Genomic DNA, 27,498 nt, shown 5'->3' with positions numbered 1-27,498 from the left:
GACTTAAGAGCTGAGTTACTTAAATGAAAAGAACTCCAGTGAAAGGCCGCAGCATGTGCAGAGGCCCTGTGTCAAGGAGTTTGGAACATATGAAGACACAAAATAATGGTGGTATAAGGAGGGGGTGTTGGGGGGAAAAGGGAGCATGGTGGGAAAGGAACCTGGCGAGGTGAGCAGGGGAAGTTATGGAGAGTTCTGTAGGCCATGTGGAGTGTCTGTCTTTGTCCTGAGACCTATGGGAAGCTTAGAAGAGCCGAAAAGTACTTTGATGTTGTGGTGAGATTTTCATTTTGAAAAGCCCGTTCTGTGTCTGGGTGGAGAACTGACTGGAAAGGAGCAACTACATTTGGGATATCAATTAGGAGGCTGGTGCAATAGTCCCGAGAAGATGTTTCTGTGATTCGGGTGAATTGTATTAGGATATATTAATTTAGTACAACAAATAATGTTCTGAAATATCAGCTTTACTGTAATCCAGGAACTGATAAGGATTGTCTTACACGTTCTAGGTGGCCTCCCCATCTGGCACAGTGAGAAAACCCACTTTGTGTCTATACCAGGGTTCCTTCCCTCACAGAATAGTAAATTTAAAAATACTGAGTCTTCATGGAATTGATTCTGTTGGTTCTTACCAAGAGGAAGTGTGGTCTTCCTTGAGTCCCTAGGTTTACATTTGACTCAAGAAGTAACCTAGAACTGGAGATATCAATGGGAGATGCTCCCATTTAGTGATTCCATAGTCCTCAGAATATAGATATTACATGTTTTCTCAATGAAATGTTTTCTGTCCATGATCTTACTGGCCATTCCAACTTTTGTGCCCCCAACAAACTTCTTTCTGTAATCTTCTATTTATGCCTATTTACCAATGTAGCCCCTAAGGTAGAATAAGATAAATAACGTGCAGATTTGCTCACCAAGGATGTCGTAATTTTACATCTTATGTTCATTTTTCAGTTCTTATCTTATTTGGCCTCTAACTTTTGATGGTGTTGAACACTTCCTCTTCTTGGAAAATCTTCCCACACTTGCCTTCCGTCCTGTTAGTCATATTCATCAGTGAGATTTTTCTATTTTGCACAGTGTCATGCACTCTGAAATGGCTTCCCATCTGCCTTTTTTCTACCCCAAAGTGCCCCCTTTATTAAGAGATACCCTCCTATAGGGCACAACTTGCCGATCTCCTTAGCTGGTTCTCTTGAGCTATTAGAGAATTAGGAAGGATCAGAAATAACAAAGCAGTTTGTTCTGAAGATAGGATATTGTTTGTCCCATCTTGTTTATTAAAGGCACTTGAAAATAACCCTGGTCCAATAGTATTCTTTTCACACATGTGGTCTAGGTAGAAACGCAGATTGTGTTTTTAAAAGTTTTGTGTGACAACTTTTAATGGTATTTTTCCATAAAATCCCAGCAAGGGGCAACAAGTGAAATGCTATTGGTCATTGAAAAGTAAACATTTAAAATATATAAATATAGTTCTTAATGTTTATAGTTTCATTATGTTCTAAATATTATAACATTATCAAGATTTTCATATTTATTTAGAATCATTTTGACTGCTGAAAAATTTTTTTGCCTGGATAAGAAGGTGAACTATGTTTTCTTTTATGCCAAGGAGGGAAGAAATCTGAAAGCTAACAGTCTTGTCCAGTAAATTTTATAAGTATTTTCTATATGCTAGCACTCTGTTAGGAGTTTGGAATTTAAAAATTAAGATAGATGTGTACCAATACACTATAGTGACATAATTGCTGAGAGGTTTGGACCAAGTGCTGTTCCTTTTAGAGGTCTCTGGAAATGTGGTGAGGTTGCAAAGGAGGGTTCCATTGTGAAGGCGACCTTTGGGTGTGGTGCTTGGCAGATACTCAGAAAGGGAGAGATTTTCAGATAGAAGGAACTGCAGAGTTCAACAAACAGTCTGATATGCTGGGGATAGGAATTGATATAGGTGTAAGAAGAACCTGTTACCTGGGGTAAGGAGAGTGGACATTATCTTTAGGCTCCAGGCATTTTAGGCAGGGGAGTGATGGCAGTGTGGAGGGTGGGCAGTGAAGAGTCTGAAGGAAGGGACTCCGTCAGAGCAGCAGTCAGTAACTAGGAGGGAGACAGGGGAGATCTTCATTGAGGCAACAAGAATGTAGGGGAGAAGAATGGTCAGTTAGAGGAATACTTAAGAACATAAACTAGGATTTGGTGATTGGGTAGATGTAGAGTTATTTGCTTATCATACCTTATTTTTGTTTAAACATTTTGCATTTTAAACATGGATAGTTTGAATATATGAAAATAATGATTTTTATAAAACAAAGGTAAATGATGGATTTTAAAAATATTTCAAACATTAATACCACTTGGTATTAAGAGAAAAATGAAAAAGATTAAGCTTTTTTAAAATTTGAATTTATGATAGATCATTTCAACAATATTTACTTTTAAATCCAAGAAAATGATTAATTTCCCACAGCTCTTCACAGTGTGATGTATCACATGAAGTCTTAGAGTTGGAACCTAGAGAATGAGCCTTGTCAAAGCAGAAAGTGCACCAACCCAAGTTAAGCAGGCGAGGAATACTCTCTTCAAGACTATTGTAACAGGGGAGAGAGGCAGAACTCGCTCTGAACTCAGCTGGCTGAAACAAAAGGCAGCACGGTTTCTGAGGGCTGGGATAAGCTGTGCTAACCTGTAGAAAAGCAGGGGGGAATGCTGGGGAAGGTTGATCAGAGAGTGTCCAGCACATTCAGTTACTTTCTGAGTTTGCAAGTATTTCTCGTGGTCAGGCCATCTGTGTGTGCAGATCGTGGCTCATCAGTAGTTAGATGCTCCTTCCAACAGAGACTGGGCAACAGGGCATTCTCTTCCTTGATGACTGCATTTCAGAAGAATGGCTCCCAGGTCCTTGAGAAAGACACTCCTTGGTTCTAAAGCTGACATAGCTTCTAAAAAGATACCCATAATCTCAAAGGAGCAAAAGAAGAATTTATAATGACAAGTTTTCTAAAGAAAATGCTCTAAGAACAGAGAGGTCAGGGCCTAGAGTCAGGAAGCTCTGCCTGTCTGAAGTTTAATCAAGCTGATGTTAAGGGTGTCTTGGGCAGGCTTCTGGGGTCAGTTTTTGAAATAATGCGACCTCTTTCTCATCTGTAAAATGAGGATAATAAAATAATATCATTGTGAGGATTAAGTGACATAATCCATGTGATATATTTTAGCACTTTATAATAGCAGCTCTCATTTTTGTTCTTGTCAGAAGAGTCGTCTCATCAAGTTTTGTCATTTTTAAATGAGATGATGGAAACTCAGATTGAATGATTTGTCTGAGGTTACCCAGCTTTGTAGTACATTTTAGTGTATATCTTTACCCTTAAATAACAAATATACATACTGGAGAATTAAAATTAGAGCCACAGGTCAAATGAGAGTCACAAGTAACTTGACTTTGTTTTGATCATTCTGAATTGGATTATAGTTATTTAAGTATAGTTAATCACAGTTATGTCTCAACTAAAATAGCAGTTTTTAATCCAAGTTGATCTTTTATTCAATTTGAAAAAAATTTGTTCTAGACTTTTTATATTCAGCTACTATATCGCAATAATTTCATAAATTAAAAGCTTAGCATCTCACCGTATAATGAATATTCTGATTTTGCACAGATTTTTAGAATTCAGCAAACTTCCTCCAGGACCACTGGGGTGCGGGAAAAGAAGGGCACAGGAGGGAGGGCTCCAGCTTTTGTCTATTTTAATTTGTTTTTGGTTCCGTGAGAGATTTCATTACAGTGAAGGCAAAAGTTTGAAAACCACCAAATCCTAGTCTGCAGTTAAAAGATATAAGTAATCAACTCTTCTTTAAAAAAAGGGGGGTGGGTTTACAAACTACTGTTGTGAGAGAAAACACAAAAAAGCAGGAACAATGACATCACCCAAACCACCATCAGTGATAGAATTTGGAGGTCCAAGGGAAAGAATTTTCATTTTCTTCAGGAAACCTTTCACATCTACTACCACTTCCTTAAGCTAGATTTCAGTAAATCTAGTTAAATAGTAGGGACAAAGGAAGTAGTTAATAAATGATGTTAGATGGAGTGCTCTGGAATATTTTTCTTCAGGAAGCCATGGGTTAGAGGAGAGGAAATTTAGAGTTAAGGTTTAATGTCTTATTATTATTAGAAAAATTAGTTATTAACTGCAGAAATTCTTCCAAGGCATTTTCCATTGCCCCTTCCCCCAAAAGTCCCCTAACAAAAATAACAAATCTGAATATGAGTATATATTCACAGAGGGATGATTTTTCCGTCTCAAAGGGGGCTGTAAAGATTAAATGAAGTAACCAAGCATTTTCTACACCTTACATATGGTAGGTGTTCAATAAACACTAGATATTAGTGCTCCTGCTTTTGGGGATGATGATGATGTGATGAATTCAATAGAATGGGGTTAGGAGATGGAGAGAATTACATATAAAAGCATATGTTTTTAAGAACAGTAATTGCAAGCACTGAGACCAAGGACCCAGGTTTCTCATTCACTGCTGTACCCTCAGGGTTGCACATAGTGCCTGGTGTGTAGGCGAGGCCCTTGCAGATCTGTTGAGTGAATTAAGACAGGTCCACTTGAAGAGACTGCTTTTGTAAAGTAAGACAAGATGCTGTAAATCTGTTTTGTAGGTGGGGAAACTGAGGCAGTTCAAGTGTCTTACTTGCCTAAGGGCACAGCTGCTTGCTAGGAGAGCAAAGTGATGTGGGCGACCTGAGCTCTGGAGTAAGTCTGCATTCCCATTCTCGCTCTGGACTTCTTACTGCTTACAAGACTGTCTTAGGCAAGTTAATTGATCTCTCCAGGCCTGCTTTCTCATCTGTACAATGGGAAAATAAAGCCTACTCTGTTAGCAAATTATGAGCATTAAATGTGTTGGTATATCAATATATAATGTACTTTGGGCTTAGTATATATTCAATACATTTTACCTTTCTCTGTCTCTATACCTCTGAATCTTTTATGGAGGAGAGAGGAAGGGAGTAGGAATTGTTTAAAAGAAACTCAACCAACGTTCTTAATTTTTAAAACTTTTCCAGTTGACTTTTGCCCTCTCTAAATAAGACAGGTTGTCAAAGAGCACAGAGGGTCGTTTTAGTGCTCAGGGATTATAGGTGGGATGGGAGTGTTTGAGGGTACAGAATTATTTGAAAACAGTGTTGTTTTCTTCTGTATGCTTGTTTTGAAAGCTTCCTTTGGGTGCTGATGAGTGGTGATAAAGAGAGATAATGGTTTCAAGAGCAACTGTTAGAGGAAGGGGTAAGGTGTTATGAAGTAGTTCGGTGAGTTCCTTAAACACACATATTAACACATCTAAAATTAGTATCATTCCCTAAAAAACAGACACTTGGGCCTTTATTTTATTGCTGTTGCCATCATTTAACATAACTCTGTGGAAATGAACTATGACTTCTTTTTCTCAGTGAGCCTTTGAGATGGATTCAATAATCTGATGCAGCCAGACAGCTCTTTGGAACCGAAATGAATTTGGGCAATAGAATATTATGTGGAAAACAAAATAAGAATCTAAAGCTTTGCATTGCATTAGTCTTGTAAATTGGCTTTCTTGGGGAGTTTCTAAAATGCTTTGTATTCTTAATTGTTGAAATAAGTATACAAAATAAGTGGTTTGAAATTGTTCAAAAAGTTTAGGAAAGCAAGCAATGACTGGGCATCAGTACTGCAATTATATTCACTGACAGAAACAAAATCATGTTTATATCTATCTTAATTCCTTTCAAGTTCAGAAATTCTCTTTCCCCTCTTTGGTTGTAGCTCTTCTACTTATTTTAAGTAAGCAATGTTAATTTGGAAGCCATTGGGATTTTTAATATTGATGTATTAAATACTCATCTACAAATGTTAGTAAATCTCATGTTTTTATAATTTCTTTTTAAAAGGCATGGCTAGGGAATTCCCTGGTGGTTCAGTGGTGAAGATTTGGAGCTATCACTACAAGGGCCTGGGTTCAGTCCCTGGTTGGGGAACTAAGATCCCACAAGCTGTGCAGCAAGGCAGAAAAAAAAAAAAGAAAACACATGGCTAGATATAATTTAATTTCTTAGATTATAAATATATCTATATTATCTTGAATTTGAGAAATAATTTTTTTAATAACAATTTTTCCCCTGAATTTTGTTTAGCCAGAATATTGGTGAAAGTATTCTTTACCTGTGGGTGGAGAAAATAAGAGATGTCCTAATACAAAAATCTCAGATGACAGAACCAGGTAGGTTTGAAAAACGTTATCATTGCTCTTTTAATTTACAGTAATTAAATTCTCATGTATATATTCTCACTGAAACTTTTAATAAAGATCTATATCTTGTTATATGGTTTTATATAATAAAATATATTCTCTGAAAAGTTCTTTACTCGTGTAAATATGGTTATTCCTTTCAATAAGGTGCAGCCTCTTTGGTTTCAGATTATTGTAAGCTCTTACAGAGATAGAATTTTATGGTTAAAGAACTTTGCTCAAAAGCCTTTGCTTTCTATGGCAATATCAACCATGTAACATTCTTCATGCATTATTGATATGTTAGACATTAGCTTCAAATGAGTGTAATGTTTATAGAAAAAGAACTTTGGAAAACACATTGACTGATATTTAGGGTATAAAAAGTGACTTTGAAATTTGATTTTTAAATTGAGATAGAATTCATATACTATGATCATTAACCTTTTAAAATGTATATTCAGTGGTTTTTAGTAGATTCCAAAGTTGTGCAGCCATCACCACTATCTAATTTCAGAACATTTGAGAATTAATATTTTGCTTTATTATTATTCTTTCATTGAATCATAAGTATATAACAGCATAGAAGTTTCTTATGTTTTCTGTTTACTTTGCTAGTCTTTGCTCCAGGTACTACAAAAGCCTTTTAGAAAGGAAAATTACTAAGCATGATTTTATTTCCAAATAGAGTTTTATTGTTATCACTGATAGAATTGTTTTTAGTTTGGGGAGAAGAAGAATTAAAGAACAACAATTCAATAGTCTATTGACTAAGTTTTAGAAGGTTATTTACAGGAAACCAATTATTGAGGATTCCCGTAGCAAAATCAGTAAACATTTAAAGTTGATAGAAATATATATATTTTTGGAGCATTTTGCAGTTTTTCTATAGAAGCAAGTATTTTTACTGCTTCCATTAAAATCAGAGGGATAAATGGTCTGAAGATATTCTGATCATGGGACAGTATTTTTTGAAGTGTTTTCTTTGACTTTTTATGATTCATGTTCTGATTTTGTGGCATTTCAGGGTGTCTGAGAAGAGTGGTCTTAAAATTAGTTTGTGCCAATCCCCCATTCTAGGGTGGGATAATTGCAAAAGTATTACGTATACCAGTAGAAATTTAGAACTCCAGAACTTTAGAATCACTCACCTCTTAGGAAGGTTTTTAAATTGTTGATTTTAATGTGGTATTTTCCTTTTCCCACCTATATCTGTAATTTAGTTTCACCACACTTCAGTTTTTTGAGTTACTGATTTAGGTTATATAATTTATAATTTTGAAAAATTTTCTTCAGAATTTTTTAATAAAAAATTTTCTAGACTTCATATTAAAATGGAAGTGATCAGGGTATGTCATGAGAATTTTCTTCTCCAGGGCACCCACTTGACAAGTAATTCATTTTTATTTTACTACTAATCTTCAGTATGTATTTATTCTTTATTTTATTTTTTCTACTATGGAAATATTAAATCTTGAAGTAGTTATTTACAGCTATTTATACTTGAAAAAATTCTGAACTAGTTTCAGACTTACAGAAAAGTTGCAAAAATAGTAGAAATAGCTGCTTCCCTGAGTAGTGTCTTATGTAACCATAGTATAATTATTAAGAACAGAAAGCAAGCGATGGTAAATACAATATAACAATATTTTCACTAGTGTTCCTTCTGCTGTTCTAGGATCTGGTCCAGGATTCTTTGTTGCATTTTTTTCTCCTTACTCCTCTATAAATAGTTCCCCATTCTTTCTTTGACTTTTATGACCTTTCATGACCTTGAGTTTGTCCATTGTTTTCTCATGATTGGAGTAAGACTAGGCATTTTGGCAAAAATATCACAGAAATGATATTGTGTCCTCCATAGTGTATGTACTATATCAAGGAGCTGATGATATCAGTCTACTTTATTATTGGTGATATTTACCTTGATCCCTTGGTTAAGGGGGTACCTGACTCCACTATAAAGTTACTGTATTAGTCAAGTTTTCCAGAGAAACAGACTAATAAAATGTTTGTGTCTTATGTATGTATGTATGTATGTATGTGTGTGGATGTATCTGTGTATTGGGTTGGTCAAAAAGTTTGTTTGGGGTTTCCATAAGATGTGATAGAAAAACCTGAATGAACATTTTGGCCAACTCAACATTTATAGAGAGAGGTGGGGGGAAGGAAAGGTTGGGGACAGAGGGAGAGGTTGATTGATTTTAAGGAATTGGCTCACAAAATTATAGAAGCTTGAAAGTCCAAAATCTGCAAGGTAGGCTGACAGCCTGGAGACCTAGAGAAGAAATGATATTGAAACTCAAGGCTGTGAAAGCTGCGTGTTGGCAGAATTCCCTCCTTGTCTTGGGAGGTCACTCCTTTTTCTTTTAAGACCTTACCTGGATGAGTCTCGCTTGCATTGTGGAGGGCAGTCTGCTTTATGCTAAGTCTACTGATTTGAATGTGGTTTCCATCTAAAAAATACCTTTGCAGAAATATGTAAAATAGTGTTTGACCAAGTATCTGTGTACCATGGTCTATCTAGGTTGTCATATCAAATTATCACAGTTGATAAGTCTCTTGGGGGAGATACTTTGAGGCTGTGCTAATACCCTATTTGTCTTCAAACTGTCATCCCCCCGCCCCCTGATTTTAGTATCTATTAGTGTATCTTCCCAACAATATTTATAAACAATATGGTGTTGTAACAATATGGTGATTCTCACTTCTTTCTTTCCTTCTTGGTATGATTAATTGTAATTATATTGTTAGAACAAGATGTCTCTTCTCCACATTTATTTGATTATTTACATTAGAATGAACTTATTTTATTTAGTGAGCTAAAATTCCATACTGTCATTATTTTGTTGCTCAGATTGTTCCAGGTTTGGCCTTTCAGAGTGCTCGCAGGTAGGCTCCTGTGTTATTTTTATAAGCTCCCATCTTTTTCTGAACATCCCTTTACTCTCTACAATCACAAGATGTCCCAGCTCATCTTACATTTTCCTTGTCCCAACTCTGGAGACAACCACTTGTGAACACTGGTTCCTTCTGTTGAAGACTGACGTTTAGAGATGAAGACTCAAAGTTTTTTAAGTGTCATTTCTTATTGTCGTATGATCAGTCATAATGTCTCATATCCACATAGGCCCAGACGTAAAGAAGAAAACTGAAGAGGAAGATGTTGAATGTGAAGATGATCTTGTTTTAGCATGTCAACCAGAAAATCAAGTTAAAACTTTGGATTTTGATGTCAGTGAGAATCGAACAGGTATAGTGAATGTTACCAGTTTATTTTGAGGACAGTAGTGATGTGGCTTCCCTGGTAGGTCAACTGGTAAAGAATCCACCTGCAATGCAGGAGACCTCGGTTCGATTCCTGGGTTGGGAAGATATCCTGGAGAAAGGATAGGGAACCCACTCCAGTATCCTTGGGCTTCCCTGGTGGCCCAGGCGTAAAGAATCCACCTGGAATGTGGGAGACCTGGGTTCAATCCCTAGGTTGGGAAGATCGCCTGGAGGAGGGCATAGTAACACACCCTTGTATTCTTACCTGGAGAATCCCCATGGACAGAGGAGCCTGGTATGCTTACAGTCCATGGGGTCACCAAGAGTCAGACACAGCTGAGTGACTCAGCACAGCACAGGGGGTAGCACTATGATTTGTTTTTGGAATGGTGTCAGTTCAGTTCAGTTCAGTTCAGTTCAGTTGCTCAGTCGTGTCTGACTGTTTGCGACCCCGTGAATCGCAGCACGCCAGGCCTCCCTGTCTATCACCATCTCCCGGACTTCACTCAGGCTCACATCCATCGAGTCCGTGATGCCATCCAGCCATCTCATCCTCGGTCGTCCCCTTCTCCTCTTGCCCCCAGTCCCTTCCAGCATCAGAGTCTTTTCTAATGAGTCAACTCTTCGCATGAGGTGGCCAAAGTACTGGAGTTTCAGCTTTATCATTCCTTCCAAAGAAATCCCAGGGTTGATCTCCTTCAGAATGGACTGGTTAGATCTCTGAGAGATTTAGTAAACTGTCACATTTTAAGGAATTCTTATTTACAGAGAACTGGGTTATATTTTTCCTGCCTTTTGGTCATTTTGGTGTTTTCTAAGTCTATCAGAATAGTGAGGACAAAAATAGAAACTTAGTTTTTCTTTTCTTTTTTTTTTTGCTGTTAGAGTTTTGAATTAGTGGTGGGAGAAATTGAAACTAAGAAAGAAGCTCTGTTAATGTTTTCAATTCATACTGTTTTTATATTTTTAAAATCTTAGATCTACTGATGGCTCAGAGTTAAATTTTAGTCTGTGCTAACAAATATAAATACAGTAATTGAAGGTGCAACCACTGAATTAAAGCTAATGAAACGCCTTTGATTTTAGTTTTTGCTCAAATTTGTTCCATAATCGAGTAGTATTCAACTTATGACTAGGTTGCTGTGATAAATTAGCTCTTTGTTTCTATCAGAAAGTATGTTCCATTTTAGTATTTTAAAATTTTGAATGATATTGTCAGTTCCTCACCTGTCTTACAAAAACATGGTAGACCTGAGAGGATGTTCATTTTCTTTGAAGATAGGGAGTTTCCTCTGCTATCATATAGTACCTTTTAAATAGTGAATGAAAATGTAAAGTTCTTGCATAGTTTCTCAAAATTAGTGGAAGAGAGAGGACAAAGAAGTGAATGAGTAGGGGGAGAAGACCCTGCCCCTGCTTCACTCTGAGTAGCTCTCATTTTATTCATTTACATATTTGTGGATTTGGCATAGGATTTCTTTAGAGAAAGAAGATTCACTATAAAAAGAGTGAAAATTAAAATCATAATAAATCACATCCAGTTCATATTGACCTTAGTAGTGTACCAGTACAGTGGTCACAATCTTTTCAAAAAGACAACAACTCGGGGGAAGGTCAAACATCCTCCATAAACCTGGCTTCTTATTCTATTCCTGCCATAAACCAGAGCAGGGATTTGAGGCAAGTTATTTGAAATGCTCCAGAAATATTTTTGTATGAATTAGTTGAAGTATTTTATCACTTGTAAGGTAAACTAACTTGTAGAAATAGAAAAAAATTAATTGTTCTTAAGCTTGTTTAAAGGGCAGAATAACTGGAAATCAAGTACTCAATGGCATACCAATATGGTGTACTGTTGATATATTTAATTCAGTCCTACGAAGTAGGAACGGTTTTATTAGCAGAAAACATTATATTACAGCTATACAAAGTAAAGTCATAGGTTTCCCAACCCAGAGGTCCATCAACAGTAAAATAAATAAATACTCTGTATTAGCCGATCTTTTTGGTCTCAGGACTCCTTTATACTCTTAAAAGTTAGATATTATGCCAACTTATACTATTGAAACAGTCCAGTATTTGCATGCCAACCTGCCATTTTCACTGGGTGACCACTTAGCAGGTGAAAAGCATTTATAAGTCAAGTAGTTTTATCTTAATGTAGGATATACTGGGGGGACATTTTAAATTGTAATTTAACAGACAAACAGTATTGGTTATTTGAGTTGATTGGCCATGTAATTTACATCTCTTTGCTAACTCCCTCCGCTATACCATTTGCCCGGTTTTCAGTATTTGTATGTAAGAATTTTAAAAAGTAACATAATTCTTTACATTTATAGAAATAGAAGAATTACCTCCGATTGATCATGGCATTCCTATTACAGACCGAAGAAGTACTTTTCAGGCACACTTGGCTCCAGTAGTTTGTCCCAAACAGGTAAATTTATGTGTCCAGTTCACTTTGATGTTGTTTTATCAAAGTAATTCATGCAGATGGTTTTGCAATAAAATATTTGTTTTTGCTTTTAATTTTCATTCAAGACAAAAATTATTTCTGATTTTTCTACCCCCAAATTATTGGGAATCATGGAATATTTATTTCTGTTGATGACTGCTTTCAAAATTATATGCAGACTCTGATTAGGGCTTAACTAATGGATTTTCAAAGAAGAAAAACCCATTGTGGTGGCATAGAAAATTATGATGCTTACTAACTTGTTAAAAAATCATTGGTGAAAAAAAAAATCATTTGTCATATCACAGGGGAGTTCTATAAAACCTAGCCTGGTTTGTTGTTACCCAGGTAGGGGGACAGTAGACAGACTGGTTGAGCTCAGTCTTTCCAGCCTGAATTCCTTTTCCTTTCAGCTTTCTGATTTTAGGTGACCTGATAACCACCAAAGGATATCATTAGGGAAACTTTTCAGTCAAAAATGGTATTCATAGGTCTTTGTCTTTCTCAATCTCTTCAGCAGAATTGTTTTCTTCTTCCTTGCTGCTATAATCTACCCTAAAGTTTATGAATGTAAGAGACAATTTCAGTACACATAGGAAGTTAAATTAACCAGAGAAGTCTTAGAGTAAGCATCGGTCTTCTTCCCTTTGGTCTCTCCAAGTTCTTCTAAAGCCCTATATATAGGAATATAATTTTTTGCACCAGGTTGCCTTTTAATTCTCTGTTACTCTCTGGAAGAGGAAGTTCTTTTCTTCATTAATTTGTGGTTGGGATAAGAGCTTCTGGTGCAAACTTCTGAGATTTTCCCTCAGAAACCCTGTTTTGCCCTTGGCCATTACTTATACTCTTGTTGCCAGAATCCTTACACATTCTATTCTGAATCTCTTCATCCTGGATCCCTTTTCCATTTCTGATTATAGTCACTTAGACTTAAAGGATCATAATTTGTGAGAGCTGAAATAAATCTTAGAGGTCAGTGTCTACTTATTTTACTAATCAGGAATCTGAGTCTGAGAAACACAAGATAGCATCATTTCTGATCCAAGTTGGTGTCCCCGTCTCTAACTCAGTCTTCCTACCTCCAGTTTTATCCGTGCCCCTTGCCAACTACTTTTCTGGAAGATCTGACCACGTGTCACTCTTCCCCCGCATACTCAATAATCTTTGCTGATTTCCTTTGGCTGCAAGGAGAAATTCAAACATGTTATACAAGTCACTTTGTGCTATGACCCTGCTCTAATCATCTGATACATCTGTCATTACATTCATACTCTAAAGGCAGAGCTGCATAAAACTGTTGGTCACTTTCTGAACCTTTCTCTTTTATGTCCCTGTTAAGGTTGCCAGGATACCTACCTAAATTGGAATTTCAGATAAACATTATTGCATAGGTCATACTTATAATAAAAATATTGTGGTTTATCTGGAGTTACATTTCAGCTAAGTGAGAGTCACTCAGTCATGTCTGACTCTTTGTGACCCCATGGACTATGTAGTCCATGGATTTCTCCAGGCCAAAATACTGGAGTGGGTAGCCTTTCCCTTCTTCAGGGGATCTTCCCAACCCAGGAATTGAACCCAGGTCTCCTGCATTGCAGGTGGATTCTTTACCAGCTGAGCCACAGGGAACCCCAAGGATACTGGAGTGGGAAGCCTATTCTTTCTCCAGCAGATCTTCCCAACCCAGGAATCAAACTTGGGTCTCCTGCATTGCAGGCAGATTCTTTACCAACTGAGCTATTAGGGAAGCCCAAAGTGAAAGTTGCTCAGTCATGTCTGCCTGTTTGTGACCCCATGGGCTGTACCGTCCATGGAATTCTCCAGGCCAGAATACTGGAGTGGGTAGCCTTTCCCTTCTCCAGGGGATCTTGCCAATCCAGGGATTGAATCCAGATCTTCTGCACTGCAGGCAGATTCTTTGCCAGCTGAGCCACAGGGGAAGCCCAGGAATACTGGAGTGGGTAGCCTATCCCTTCTCCAGCGGATCTTCCCGACCGAGGAATTGAACCAGGGTCTCCTGCATTGCAAGCAGATTCTTTACCAACTGAGCTATCAGGGAAGCCTCCAGTTAAACTTAAGCATTGTTTATTTCTTCCTACTAAATCTGGTTCATTTGTACATGCTCTTTCCTCTGAAGGAATGACTTCTTCTTGCCCCACCCTACTCTTCAGTTTTGATGCAGAATTGTCACTTATCTTTCAAGTTCTGGCTCTTGTTACGTCCTCTCTGAACCTTATTTCTTCCAGGAAGAGTTTGGTTTCATAAGTTTTGAAACATACCATTACTCTGCACCTCTCACGCTGGTAAATTTTCAGAGCCATTTCTAGAAATTCTCATATTCTCACTTAACTTTCTCTCTACAGTATGGGGAAGATTTCTTATATGCAGGTATCTTGGACATGGTTACTGCTCAGATATTTGTTGAAAACTGGTGCTCAAAAATTCTAGAACTGTTTTTTTGTACCAATTGGAGTAATTCAGTTTTTGCCCCTAAAAATGAGGAGAAAACTTTGGAAATGGCTTTTTCAAAATGTAGTTAATTCTTTAAATAACTGTTAATTTCAGTTCAACAGAATGTATATCAATATGCTTTAAGATTTTTTTTAGCATTTACAGAGAAAATAAAAAATATATATCAGTTTATTTATATTGTTGCTGCTTTTAAGGTGAAAATGGTTCTTGCCAAATTGTATGAGAATAAGAAAATTGCTAGTGCCACCCACAACATCTATGCGTACCGGTAAGTGATCATCACTACTTTAGGAATGTGCAGTTTGTCAAAAAAAAAAAAAAAGGAGGGGGAAACAGATGCATGATTCAAAACAAACACCCAATTATGTGTTTTCTTTTTTCCATTGTAAAAGTAATATTCATGTGTAAAATATTTGGAAATGGCAGAAAAAAAAGGAAAAGGTTAACCATTCTCTGCCATTCAGTGTAACTGATATTGTGAAATGTTTTCTATCTTTTCTATGCAAAGTTTATTTTTTAATGCTTCATTCTAGTATCCAGGTTTTTCCTTAATATAACAAAAGCATTTTTCCATGTTGTTATATTGCTTTCTAAACATTATTTTAATGGCTTTGTAATACTTGTTTGAGATTCCACACCACAATTTATTTAACCATTTCCTTTTTGTTTCTCATTTTTTAAAACTATTATAAAGAATAGTCCTGTGAACATCTTTGTATACTTTTTAGATTATTTCCTTAGGATAGGTTCTGATTATTTCATATTCTTTTTTGAAATGAAACAGAAGTATAGTTAAAAAGGAAAAAATGAATAGATTCCTGGAAGTAGAATTATCAAAAAATGTGAACATTTTTGAAATTCTTAATCCATATTACCAAATTTTTTCTGAAGTTTTTTTTAAACCAATTTATGCTCCTATTAGCAGTGAATTTGGAGTGCTTCTTTCACTACACGTCTTTGAGTATGAAAGTTTTATACAAATCTCTGCAAAATTTGTTGTAAAGAGATGAAGGGTGTATTTTTTTAAATATTCAAATTTATACAGACTTAACATAGTTTAGGACTAAAATAGATCAGAATATAGACATAGGAATTTGGTATAAACTTAAAATGTGATTGAGACTATCTGTAAAATCTAGGCTATCTAAAATTCAGAAAACTCAAAAAAAATTATCACTTTTGATTGGTGTGTTTTTAATATTACTAAGTCACATCCCATTAAATGCCAAATCTTCCAAAAACCTATTTGTTACATAATTCCCTACTTATTAGAGTATCAGGGTATAGAATTTTGGTGTTTTAGTGAGCTAGGGTCATCAGTAAAAAGGAGAGATTAGATTGTGGTTGCTCTCAGTGGTTAGAATGTACTGTAAAATTGTTAATAGGTACCATTTATTTAGTTCACATCTTTATTGAGTGCCCACTCTGTGCACTCAATTTACATGCATTAATTCTAATTATTTAAGTGATTGTGCCCCTGTAAAAAGGTGAACTTTTTCAAGATCACATCGTCGTTAAGTGATAGATCTGAATTTGAGAATTTAATGTTATTTATCTCTATCTTATTCCTGTCAATACATGGCTATGTGGCTGCCCCTTCAACAGTCACTGGACATGATATTGATTTTACGTTATCTGAAAGTGAAAGAGGAGAGTGAAAAAGTTGGCTTAATACTCAACATTCAGAAAATGAAGATCATGGCATCTGGTCCCATCACTTCATGGGAAGTAGATGGGGAAACAGTGGCAGACTTTATTTCTTTGGGCTCCAAAATCACTGCAGATGGTGATTGCAGCCATGAAATTAAAAGACGCTTACTCTTTGGAAGGAAAGTTATGACCAACCTAGATAGTATATTCAAAAGCAGAGACATTACTTTGCCAACAAAGGTCCGTCTAGTCAAGGCTATGGTTTTTTCAGTGGTCACGTATGGATGTGAGAGTTGGACTGTGAAGAAGGCTGAGTGCCGAAGAATTGATGCTTTTGAACTGTGGTGTTGGAGAAGACTCTTGAGAGTCCCTTGGACTGCAAGGAGATCCAGCCAGTCCATTCTAAAGGAGATCAGCCCTGGGTGTTCTTTGGAAGGACTGATGCTGAAGCTGAAACTCCAATACTTTAGCCACCTCATGCGAAGAGTTGACTTATTGGAAAAGACTCTGATGCTGGGAGGGATTAGGGGCAGGAGGAGAAGGGGACGACAGAGGATGAGATGGCTGGATGGCATCACTGACTTGATGGACATGAGTTTGAGTAAACTCCGGGAGATGGTGAGGGAGGGCTGGCTTGCTGCGATTCATGAGGTCTCAAAGAGTGGGACACGACTAGATGACTGAACTGAACTGAAAATAAATAATGTGCCAGATACTGTATTTCAAGCCCCAGGTTTAAGTACTTGAGTATTTTTGCATATTGATGGTGATCAACTATCACTTCTCACAGATGTCAGCTGACTGCATGTAACAGCTCCTCCAAATCACCCCCTTATATAATTGATATTTGGAAATGAAGGAACTTAGCTTGTCAGAATTGTGTGTCAGAGAAGACTAAAAAGGCACAAAGTGGAGGCTTAAAGGACTCCACTGGGAGTTAAAGAAATAACTTGTATGTGGTCCATGGACTTTGTGTTGTGTGTTTTGAATGCTTAGGGTCCTTTTAAGGTTACTTCCTGGTTCTGGGGCTGTGTCCCTGCTTTGGAGTTATGGGGCACTCTTCAGGCCATTGGTCCACACAGGTATTGGATGCTGCATCTTTGTCTTCCTGGCATGTGAGGAAAGGGGTAGTGAAAGTGTCCATGGTACTTCTTTTTTAAAAAAAACAAAAACCTAACAGTACTGATTTATATAATTAAATTTCTTTTGTTCCTTAAAGTCAATCCCTGACTCCTTTTTACCTTAAATTTGCCATACAGAATTTTGTTTAATAGTACTAACTCTCTCTTCTTGAAACCAGGCCAACTCTAAATAATAGTAGAGCTTGGTTCAGTGTGTGTGTGTATGCATGCATGCGTGCTCAGTGGCTTCAGTCTTAGCCGACACTTGGTGGCCCCATGGACTGTAGCCTGCCAGGCTCCTCTTTCCATGGAATTTTCCAGGCAAGAACCCTGGAGTGGGTTGCCATTTCTTCCTCCAGGGGATCTTCTCAACCCAGGGATCGAACTGGGCAGTAAATATTTACTGAGTAAATGAATGGATAAATGGATTGGTGGATGGATAGATGGATTGGTGGATGGAAAGACGGATGAATGAATGAATGAATATGATTGGTATAATAAAACTAATAAAGTTGACTTAGGTGTATAGATAAGGTAGTATTTGGCTTTTTATCACAATAGCTGGAAAGATATCTTTGCTATATTTGCCTGGTCCTAGATAGAATATTACTATTTGTAGGGGCCCAAAAAATCCACTAGATGGCATATCTTAACTGGCACTGTTTTCTTTTTATACCTCTTACTTAGCTTCCAAGCTTGTTGAACTACAGTGTAGCCCTATTTATTATTCCAGATGCTAACTTTCTAGATAATTTAAATGGGTAAAAACCCTGTGATTTATTTCTGATACTGATAACTATCCAAGGGGAAATTCTGGAGAAAAATAAATCTTATAATCCTTATAGTGGGGAAGATAAATGCTTCATGGCTAGAATAAAGACTTTAGAAAAGTATAAAATATTGATTTAGGTTGGTTTTATCACCTCCATCTTTTTAATGTACTTTTTTTCTCCTTCACTAGAGCTTAGGCTCTTTGAGGACAGTGTACCAGCTGTTTCCTTTATACCATTTGTTAGTGCCTCTTATGTGTAATGTTCAGACAGCTGACTCTCAGTAAACGTTTTTTAGTGACTACTCTATCTAATCTCAGCTTCAAGATTAAATGAAGCAGAGAGTGTCATATGTGTAAGCTCACTTTCTGAAATTGTAGCATTTCTGATTCAAAGGAAGTACCCTTGATTTTAGCTTTCCAGAATATAAAAAGGGAAGCATATTGGATAGTAAATCATCAGTGAAAATAAAACCAATGTATATCAAGAAAGATTTTTTAAATAAATATGCTAATTTTGGAAGTAAATTGATGGCAACAAGTATGAGGGGGTATAACATTTATTTCAGTATTTCAAGGTTTCAAAGTGTAACACTGTGATATGGATTTCTAGAATATACTGTGAGGATAAGCAGACCTTCTTACAGGACTGTGAGGATGACGGGGAAACAGCAGCTGGTGGGCGTCTTCTCCATCTCATGGAGGTAAGTGTGAGTTAAACCCTTTCAGTCCTGTTCTGTGAGCCATAAAATTTCTCAGCCAAACAGAGCTCCATTTAGGAATAAGTCAATCAGTTATATGATATATAATGAGCCATATTTGGTTTTATTAGGAGATAATTTTTAAACATTGATTGAGAGATAACTTTAACCACTGGATATGGGGCAGAAAGAAAAGGTTAATAACTTGTGCTGTGCTTTCAAGCTCTTCCAGTGATAGACAATAGAAGATTATCTTCAGCTCTGGAAAAAGTTATCCTTTTTTCTTCATGACAGTTTCCTCTTCTCTGTTTTCTCTGTTCTGTCTTTGTAAAACTCATGTTGGTTGGATATTGGACTTCTGGGTAGATCCAGAATGTTTCTTTTTTTTTTTATTAAGTTGTTCATTTCATTGCTTTATGTTCTGAGACATTTTCTTGACTGCCTTCCAAAATATCTGTTGAATAAAAATTTTTTTTTTTTAGCAACCATATTTAATTTTCAGGAGTTCTTTCTTGTTGTCTATTTTCCCCTTTTCATAGTGTGCTTGCTGTTCTGCTTTTATGAATGCAAGTGTCTTCTGCAGTTTTTCTGAGTATAATAATTAGGGTTTTTTTCAGATGTTTTCTTCCTTAAATTTCTCCTTGTCCATTTTAGTTTATCTTGCCCTTTCTCTTTCATGCTGCTGGATTTTCTTCATCTATCTGGTGACCATTGATTGTTCATTAATTTTAAGAATGGGTTGGTTTTTTTCCCTAAGGTAGCTGCTGTAGTTTCTTCTGCCATTGTATGTAGAGGTTTGTTTTCTAACCAGGCCCTTCCCTTGATAGGAACATAGTGGGTGTCAGGCCTGTAGACCGATGGGCTTCATGTTAAGGGCATTATTTAACAAATGTCAAACTGTGGAAAACCTTACTGGTAGGCACCAGAGATTACTCATACAGCCTCAGTTCTGTCTAGCGGTTTGTTCAAAAGCAGGTTTTGTGCTGCTGTTTGACGTAAGAGTAGAAACCTGCCTAAGCAGCTATTCTGGTTGAAGTTACCAAGAAGCGTAACCTACAGTATGACCTCCCCTTCACTCTGACTGGTGGCCTCCAGGTTTAGAATTTGAGGACATTGTGGAGCACAGTGATTGTTTTCCAAATTCCCTTCTCATTCTAACATCTGTCCCCTCAGTTGTTACTAACCTCACTCTACTCACTCATGGTTATGCCATTAAAGTCGGGGGGAAATTTTATGTGCAATTTTATATGTGTGTATATATATTTTTTCATTTTTCTTTAAAACTCACATTTGTACTTGTCCATATCTGTACATAATTATGCTTCTGAAAATAACAGATTTTGAATGTGAGAGATGTCATGGTGGTGGTATCACGCTGGTATGGAGGGGTTCTGCTAGGACCAGATCGCTTCAAACATATCAACAACTGTGCCAGAAACATTCTAGTGGAGAAGAACTACACAAATTCACCGGTAAGTGGTTACTGATACTATGTCTAAAGAGTGTCTCACTACTGCTTGTGAGATTACAAGAAAAACGTGAAAAAGAAAATTAAGAGTGAATTAGAATGAGTGACGTACATTAGGAGAACCTTTAAACTAGGAAACTAGAGGCTTAGGTTTTGGTCAGAACAGTGTGAGTGACTAGTTGTGTGATCTTGGGCAGATTGGTTCATCTCTTCAGACCTTAATTTCATAGATTCATGGGGTTTTATAAAAACCTTAAGACCAGTCAGTTTCCACTCCCTAAAGTTGAGGCCTGTAGAAGTTGCAGCTAATGCTACAGTGAACTGGATGGTCTTTAAACATCCATAAAATTCTAATATTCTCTGTTAGTGTCAAAGTATATCCCCTTTTCCCTGGCATGCCTTTAGATGCCTTCTTTTATATTTTGAGATTTTTGTCTCATATTTCAGATATGTTCATATCTAATTCATTTAAATTTTGCTGCCTTACTTTGGAAAATGAACAATAGATTAAAAAACATTAAGGGGAATCCCCTAGGGTCCTGTGGTTAGGACTGTAGGCTTCCACTGCAGGGACATGGGTTCAGTCCCTCAAGCTCTGCAGCATGGCCAAAATATATATATTCACAGAAAATAATAAAATTCTCCAGGCAAGAATACTGGAGTGGGTTAAGCCATTCCCTCTCTAGGTGATCGTCCTGACCTAGGGTCTCTTGCACTGCAGGCAAATTCTTTACTGTCTGAGCCCCAGGGAAGTCCAATAAAAATACACTTATAAATAAAATTGATACTACTTAAATATACATTTGTTAGATAACTGAGATAAATGTTTTCTTTGATTACCCTTGACTGTTTTGGAAATATTAAAATAGAGTGTGATAAGTGAAAGAGCCTTGTAAAACGGAAAGATGATACATATGGAAGTAATTACACTTTCACTATTCTGCATATTCTGTATGACTAGATTTAAGATTCCTAAGTGCAGGAAGATACTACATTAATTTACATCTTTTTCAGGAGGAATCATCTAAGGCTTTGGGAAAGAACAAAAAAGTAAGAAAAGACAAGAAAAGGAGTGAACATTAACATCCGAAACTATATGAAAGGTTAATTTGCCTATAATTATATACAATTTCCATGGTCATCCAAGAATATATTGTGCAGAGAGAGAACCCTGGACTGTTCAAGTCAGCCAATTCATTGTGAACACCAGCATATCTGTTGTTCTTTGGTTACATCATCTGCCAAAATAGAGAACTTGTGATATTTTCATGTGTGTTTCAGGCTGATTCAGAAGGATTAATTTGAAGTTAATCACCACTGCATCTAATTTTAGAAAGGTAACAGTTACCCAGGGCAGTACCTGAGTTAACTGTCCATTTCATTACATGTCAAGTGCCTTTGTTAGGTGGGGAAGAAGTGTCTCTAGAGGGACATAAATACCTGATTTCTCGTCATTGGGATTCTCATTTTGTTAAGTGAGTATTACCTTTTACTGCTCTTTATGGTTTATTGGAGTAGGAGCTCATTGAAGATGATCTTCAAGAGTTTCTTCTTGTGGTTTTAATTCATAAGTCTGTCACCTTTCATTTTATAGTGTTCATCATGGAGTAATGGATTAAGTGAAAATCCAGGCGTATACACCTGCAGTTAATGTGCTGAAGTGATAATTCATCTAACAGATTTGTTAGTATAAGTGTTATGCCTCAATTTTCTGTTGCAAATTGGTATTTGTGAATTTTAAAAGTGATTTTCTAGTCTCTACTTTTTTGTTTAATTCTAGTACTGTTAAGCAATAAATACGGTGTGCCAGTAGTCTCCTCCAACCGCTGAAATGTATTGGTGTAATAGTCTGGTTTCTTCGAACAACCTGGAAGTACTTTTCTTGTGATCTTCATTGAGGAATTAGAACTGTGCCGCCACTGTGATAGGTTAATGGGACATTTATGGAGTGGGATAGAGGCGGCAGAACGCTGCTGGTGCAGAGTGACGGTGTGCTGTGGAGTTCCGTAAATGTGGTGTGCTTTTCCTATTCATACTCCAGCTATCTTTCTCAGCTCTATGATTTCTGGAGAGAAAGAATGAATCTTTGATGGGAAAAACAGAAAATCCCTCTTTTTTTCCCCCATTCTTATAAAATCTTCCTTTCATCAGTTTTTTGTAAAAGTTGCTTTTTTCATTTGCAAGTTGTACAATTTGCCACTAGGCATTTAGAAAATAAATTTGTCTGTGAGGTATTATAAGTCATTAACTATTCCCTTTCAGATAATAGTTATACGCAACTATTAAAAATGATTAATTAGTCACAGATTTGCCTGAAATTCTTTCGAAGAGAGGGAACAGAAATAAGCAGTTTGGAATGGTGCTGGAGCATGGAAAACATCAAAAAAAAGTGGACACATTGGTTTTTTTTTCCTATTCTCTAATGTTTTAGGAGATACAACATCTTGACTTGGTATTTTTAATTAGAATTTAGTAAACTGCTTTACTCTGGAATGAATTCTGAGAGGTAAAATCTAAATTACATTTGTTGTCAGTGTGTTTAATTGTTGTAACGCATATTTATTTAAAACATTTACTTCAAATTCCATGAAAAAGTATGTTTTATGTACTAACTGTTAAAGAACTTAAAGGCTATTAATTAACATTAAAATGATTTCTGTTTTGGCATGTCAAAACCTGTCAAAGAAGATAAAAAACAGTAAGAACTGGTGCTACAGAAAAATGTGAGTTAATTTTTCTGCAACACCAAATTTGAATTTCTTTCTAGCTGTTTTATCTAACATGTATTTAGGTCTTTATGCTGCTGCTGCTAAGTCACTTCAGTCGTGTCCGACTCTGTGCAACCCCATAGATGGCAGCCCACCAGGCTGCCCCATCCCTGGGATTCATCTTTATAGAAAACCTTTTAATCTCTGGTCCCATTTTCCCTTACTAAAAAAAAAAGCAACAACAACTTATTTTTGCTTCTTTTATTAACCACATTTTCCAGACTAAAAAAACCCTAATATCCTTTGCCCAAAGTCAGCTAGTAAAAAAGAGAGATCCAGAAGTCTCCAGTTATGGAACCTGAGTTATTTCACACTCTTCATTATGGACCCCTAACTAGTTATAGTATCCTTTTCTCTATTTAAAATTTCTCTTTATTAGAAGGTTTTCAAATTCTCCAAATAATAATTCTCTATAGCCAGATCTATGCTGTGGCATATTTTATAGTATATTGTGTTAGTTAGAAATATTCTCCATATGCCAGTATGAAAGAGCAAGTAGCATCTACTTTTTAAATGGCAATAACAATATGATTTAGAGGTATATATCATGGTACAGAACCTATTTGAAGAGAAATTATATCAAATTGATCACAACCAAGAAAGAATAGCATGAAGCAGATACTGTTTGGAAGGCAGGTAAAATTTATTGTGAAAATTGTATAGCCACTTGTAATTCCACTGTCTAGAGATAACGTTATTAACATTTGGTATGCTTCTATTTTTTTTCCTATGCATGATTTTGTATATATGGCTATTTTTCTTTCCATAAAAATGGTATTAAACTGTATATACTGTTTTGTATCTTGCATATTTCATATAGAGGTATATTGTTAACATTTTCCCATGTCAATAAATATTCTTCTATGGCTTAATTTCTTATGGCTTTGTCATAGTCTCTATTCTGGGTATATCAAAATTTACTCACCATTTAGTATAAACTAGTTTCCAATATTTAAGTTTTTTTCCAGTTTCTCACTATTATAAACTATTAAGAGTTGTGTGCCAGAGATGGGGATGAAGACCAGATACATATTTCTAACTATAAATACAATACCACAACATGTAAAAACCATTCTTAACTCAGGAGACAAACTATGGTTTGTGATCCATACTTTGCCAACCCTTCGTGTAGACCAAGTAGAAAGAGAAACAGGCAGGTCAAAAGTATAATGCTAACAGATAGGATTTGGGTCTCTGGACCTAGAAAAAAGTTTGTTTGTTTTTTCTAGTTAGCCCAGATTTTCAGCTATATACTGTTTAGGGGCATGATAAAGTTAATTCATAGTATCAGGATGCACAAAAGGGAGGCTGCCCCAGTGGCCTGTCCCATGTCACAAACCTAAAACCTAAGTCAGCCTGGACTGTCCAGAAAACCTAACACCAATCACAATGCTCCAGCTCAGTTTAGCTAGCTTATTTTGCCCGAGAAAATAGGACCTGCTCACCTTAGAAGGTAATTCCTGACCTCCTAGCCAATCATGCCATTCCTGCCTTGCCTCTTCTAATCCCTATAAAAATAGCACTTGCTGAAAATCTCTCAGGAAGGGTGTTCTGCTGCTTGCCAGGCACTGCACTCCACCAGTCCATGGACTGTTCTTCCTTGAATAAAGAACATCAAACTCATTACCAAGTTGTATTATTTTTGTCATTTGACAGCCAGACATACATCACAAGTACATGTTTCTAATCAAGTAGATTTGGAAGGCAGAGCTGGATTTAAATTTTGCTTTCACTGGGCATGGAACCATCTTGTAACTTATCTGTTACTTCTTTGAGCCTTATTTTTCTCATCTGTAAAGGGGGACTGATAATCCTTCCTCAGGATTTTTGGAGGGTTGAATAAAATGAGATAATGTGCGAATTGTCACTAGTGTAAAGCTTCACACAAAGTGGGAGCTCAGTAGGTGGGATAGTATATTACTGTAAAAGAAGTGGAATCAGATTTGTCTGTAAATCAGTAAGATCTTGGTACTGACACCTGAATATGCCACCCTAATATATCTCTGGCACTGAGTTACTTTGAGCTGATTTTTTTTTTTTTTGAAAACTGCAAACACAGCAGAAGCTCTGAAAACAGAGTAGGAGTTACCTTTTTGTAAGGGAAATTACATTCATAAAGAAAATTTACATTAGAAGGGGACCTATACCCGGAAGAGAGCTTTTACCAGATAAAACTTTTTAACCTGAGATTTATCTGCCAGCAGGGCAATTTTTGCTGAGAAACATTTCCTTCTCTCACCTTCCTGTAAATTGCCTTTTCCCCACCCCCTACTCCCCAAATCTTTCCTTTGTATTTACTGAGGATGGTATTTAACGTAGTGGCTTGGTCCATCTCAGAAAGTTTTACCCTTTTTTCTCCTGGTTATCTCCAGTGTATACATGCAGCATAGTGTTAATAAACTGTTTTTCTCTTGTTAATCTGTTTTTAGCCAAGAACTCAGAATGGTAGAGGGAAAGTCTGTTTTCCTCTTACACTACAAAAGGGCATGAAAAGAAGAGCCTCTAATGAGAGATGACGATGGCCTGAATTACTAATAGGGGAAATGGATGGAAATAAATAGATTTAAGGAGTATTGAGGAGGTAAATACTTTATTTTGGGGGGTTCCAAAATCACTGCAGATGGTGACTGCAGCCATGAAATTAAAAGATGCTTACTCCTTGGAAGAAAAATTATGACCAACCTAGACACCATGTTAAAAAGCAGAGATGTTACTTTGCCAACAAAGGTCTGTCTAGTCAAAGCTATGGGTTTTCCAGTAGTCATGTATGGATGTGAAAGTTGGACTATAAAGAAAGCTGAGCACTGAAGAATTGATGCTTTTGAACTGTGCTGTTGAAGAAGACTCTGGAGAGTCCCTTGGACTGCAAGGAGATCCAGCCAGTCCATCCTGAAGGAAATCAGTCCTGAATATTCATTGGAAGGACTGATGTTGAAGCTGAAACTCCAATACTTTGGCCACCTGATGCGAAGAGCTGACTCTTTGGAAAAGACCCTGATGCTGGGAAAGATTTGAAGGTGGGAGGAGAAGGGGATGACAGAGGATAATATGGTTGGACGGCATCACCAACTCGATGGATGTGAGTTTGGGTAGACTCTGGGAGTTGGCTATGGACAGGGAGGCCTGGTGTGTTGCAGTCCACGGGGTTGCAAAGAGTTGGACACAACTGAGCGACTGAACTGAACTGAGGAGGTGAAGTTGAGAGAACTTGGCACTAGATTTGAGGGCAGCAGGGAAGAAAGGAGTTAAGATGGCATTCAGGTCCTGACCTGGGCAACTGGGTAGCTGGAGGTGCCATTTAAGTCTAACCTGTTTTTCTGATTGGGAAGCCATTTCACTGCCATTTAGATGCCCCTTCATTGCTATTGCTCTACCACCTTACTCATCTACCCCTCAGGTTGTTGCCTACTGAATGCTGCCAGTTTGGGTGTGATGCTTTGGTTCTGTCTGGCCCAGATGCATTAGGTTGGATGAAGGAGAAGCCAGACATCAGAGAAATTGGATTACCTGATGAAAGAACCCACAGAAACTTTCTTGAAAAAGGGAAGGACTTCCCTTGTGTAGGGGCTAAAACACTGGGCTACCACTGCAAGGGGCCCAGGTTCAATCCCTTATTAAGGAACCAGATCCCACATGCCACAACTAAGAGTTCATATGCCACAACTAAAGATCTTGCATGCTGCAACTGCCACAACTAAAAAAGATTCTGCATGCTGCAACTAAGACTAGATATAGCCAAGTAAATAAATATTAAGGAAAAAAGAAAAAAAAGGGAATGATCAAATCAGCATTATGGGCTGATCTCCAATCAACATGGAGAATCTCTTTGGACCACAGACAGGAGAGTGAGTCATGAGACGAGCAGTGGTGTGCAGGAAGAAAGGCTGCTGGCTCCTGTACAGCTGTGATTCTCAACTGGTGGGCTGTGTGGGAAGGTGTGTATGAAAAATCCCAGAGAAGTCTTTTGTCCTTTCAGTAAGAAACACCACCATAGAGTCAAGCACAGCGGCACAGCTGAAGCCAAGGGGTAATTCAGATTTAAAACTGGCAGAAATATTGTCAAAGAAGGAATGTTGGCAGGATTGAATATTTTGTCAGAGGTAAGACTTGACAATATATAGAAGGAAAATGCCTATAGGTTTGAACCAGATGTTTATATTGCATCATGGAAAAAAAGCAGAAAGAGTATAGAGCTCCAAGAAAAATAAGACTATAGTTATGGATAAAGTAGGCATCAGTGTTGACTCTATGTAGAAACTTTTTATTCTTTTAAACTCGATATTTCCCATTTATTATTTTATCTATATCTGATTCTAGTATAAAAATACAAACTAATAAGACTCATTGGAAATAACACCAACAGCACAGGTGAAGAAAGTAAAGATAGGTAAATTGGATAACATCAAAATAAAACTTTGCATCAAAGACAATTAAGAGTGAAAAGGTAACCTATGGAATCTGAGAAAATATTTGTGAATCATGTTTCTAATAAGTACTCAAAATACTATCCAGAATATATGGATAACTCTTTAAACTGAACAACAAAAA

General features: G+C 36.9%; 1 protein-coding gene across 1 annotated transcript in view; it reads left to right on the top strand.

Annotated features, from left to right (window-relative positions):
* The window catches only part of IMPACT (impact RWD domain protein), a 28,620-nt gene extending 4,798 nt beyond the window's left edge, over positions 1-23,822 (top strand). Inside the window, exons 5-11 of the mRNA XM_069569264.1 lie at positions 6,182-6,267; positions 9,404-9,526; positions 11,886-11,983; positions 14,668-14,741; positions 18,627-18,717; positions 20,052-20,186; positions 21,197-23,822. Coding sequence (XP_069425365.1) covers positions 6,182-6,267; positions 9,404-9,526; positions 11,886-11,983; positions 14,668-14,741; positions 18,627-18,717; positions 20,052-20,186; positions 21,197-21,265 — 676 coding nt within the window. The 3' untranslated portion in view covers positions 21,266-23,822. The remainder of the gene's footprint in view (positions 1-6,181; positions 6,268-9,403; positions 9,527-11,885; positions 11,984-14,667; positions 14,742-18,626; positions 18,718-20,051; positions 20,187-21,196) is intronic.
* The last annotated feature ends 3,676 nt before the right edge of the window (positions 23,823-27,498 follow it).

Source organism: Ovis canadensis, chromosome 23 (genome assembly GCF_042477335.2).
Source record: "Ovis canadensis isolate MfBH-ARS-UI-01 breed Bighorn chromosome 23, ARS-UI_OviCan_v2, whole genome shotgun sequence".
NCBI lineage: Eukaryota > Metazoa > Chordata > Mammalia > Artiodactyla > Bovidae > Ovis > Ovis canadensis.
The sequence above is the reverse complement of the archived record's forward strand: the minus strand, read 5'-3'. Positions and strand labels throughout refer to the sequence as shown.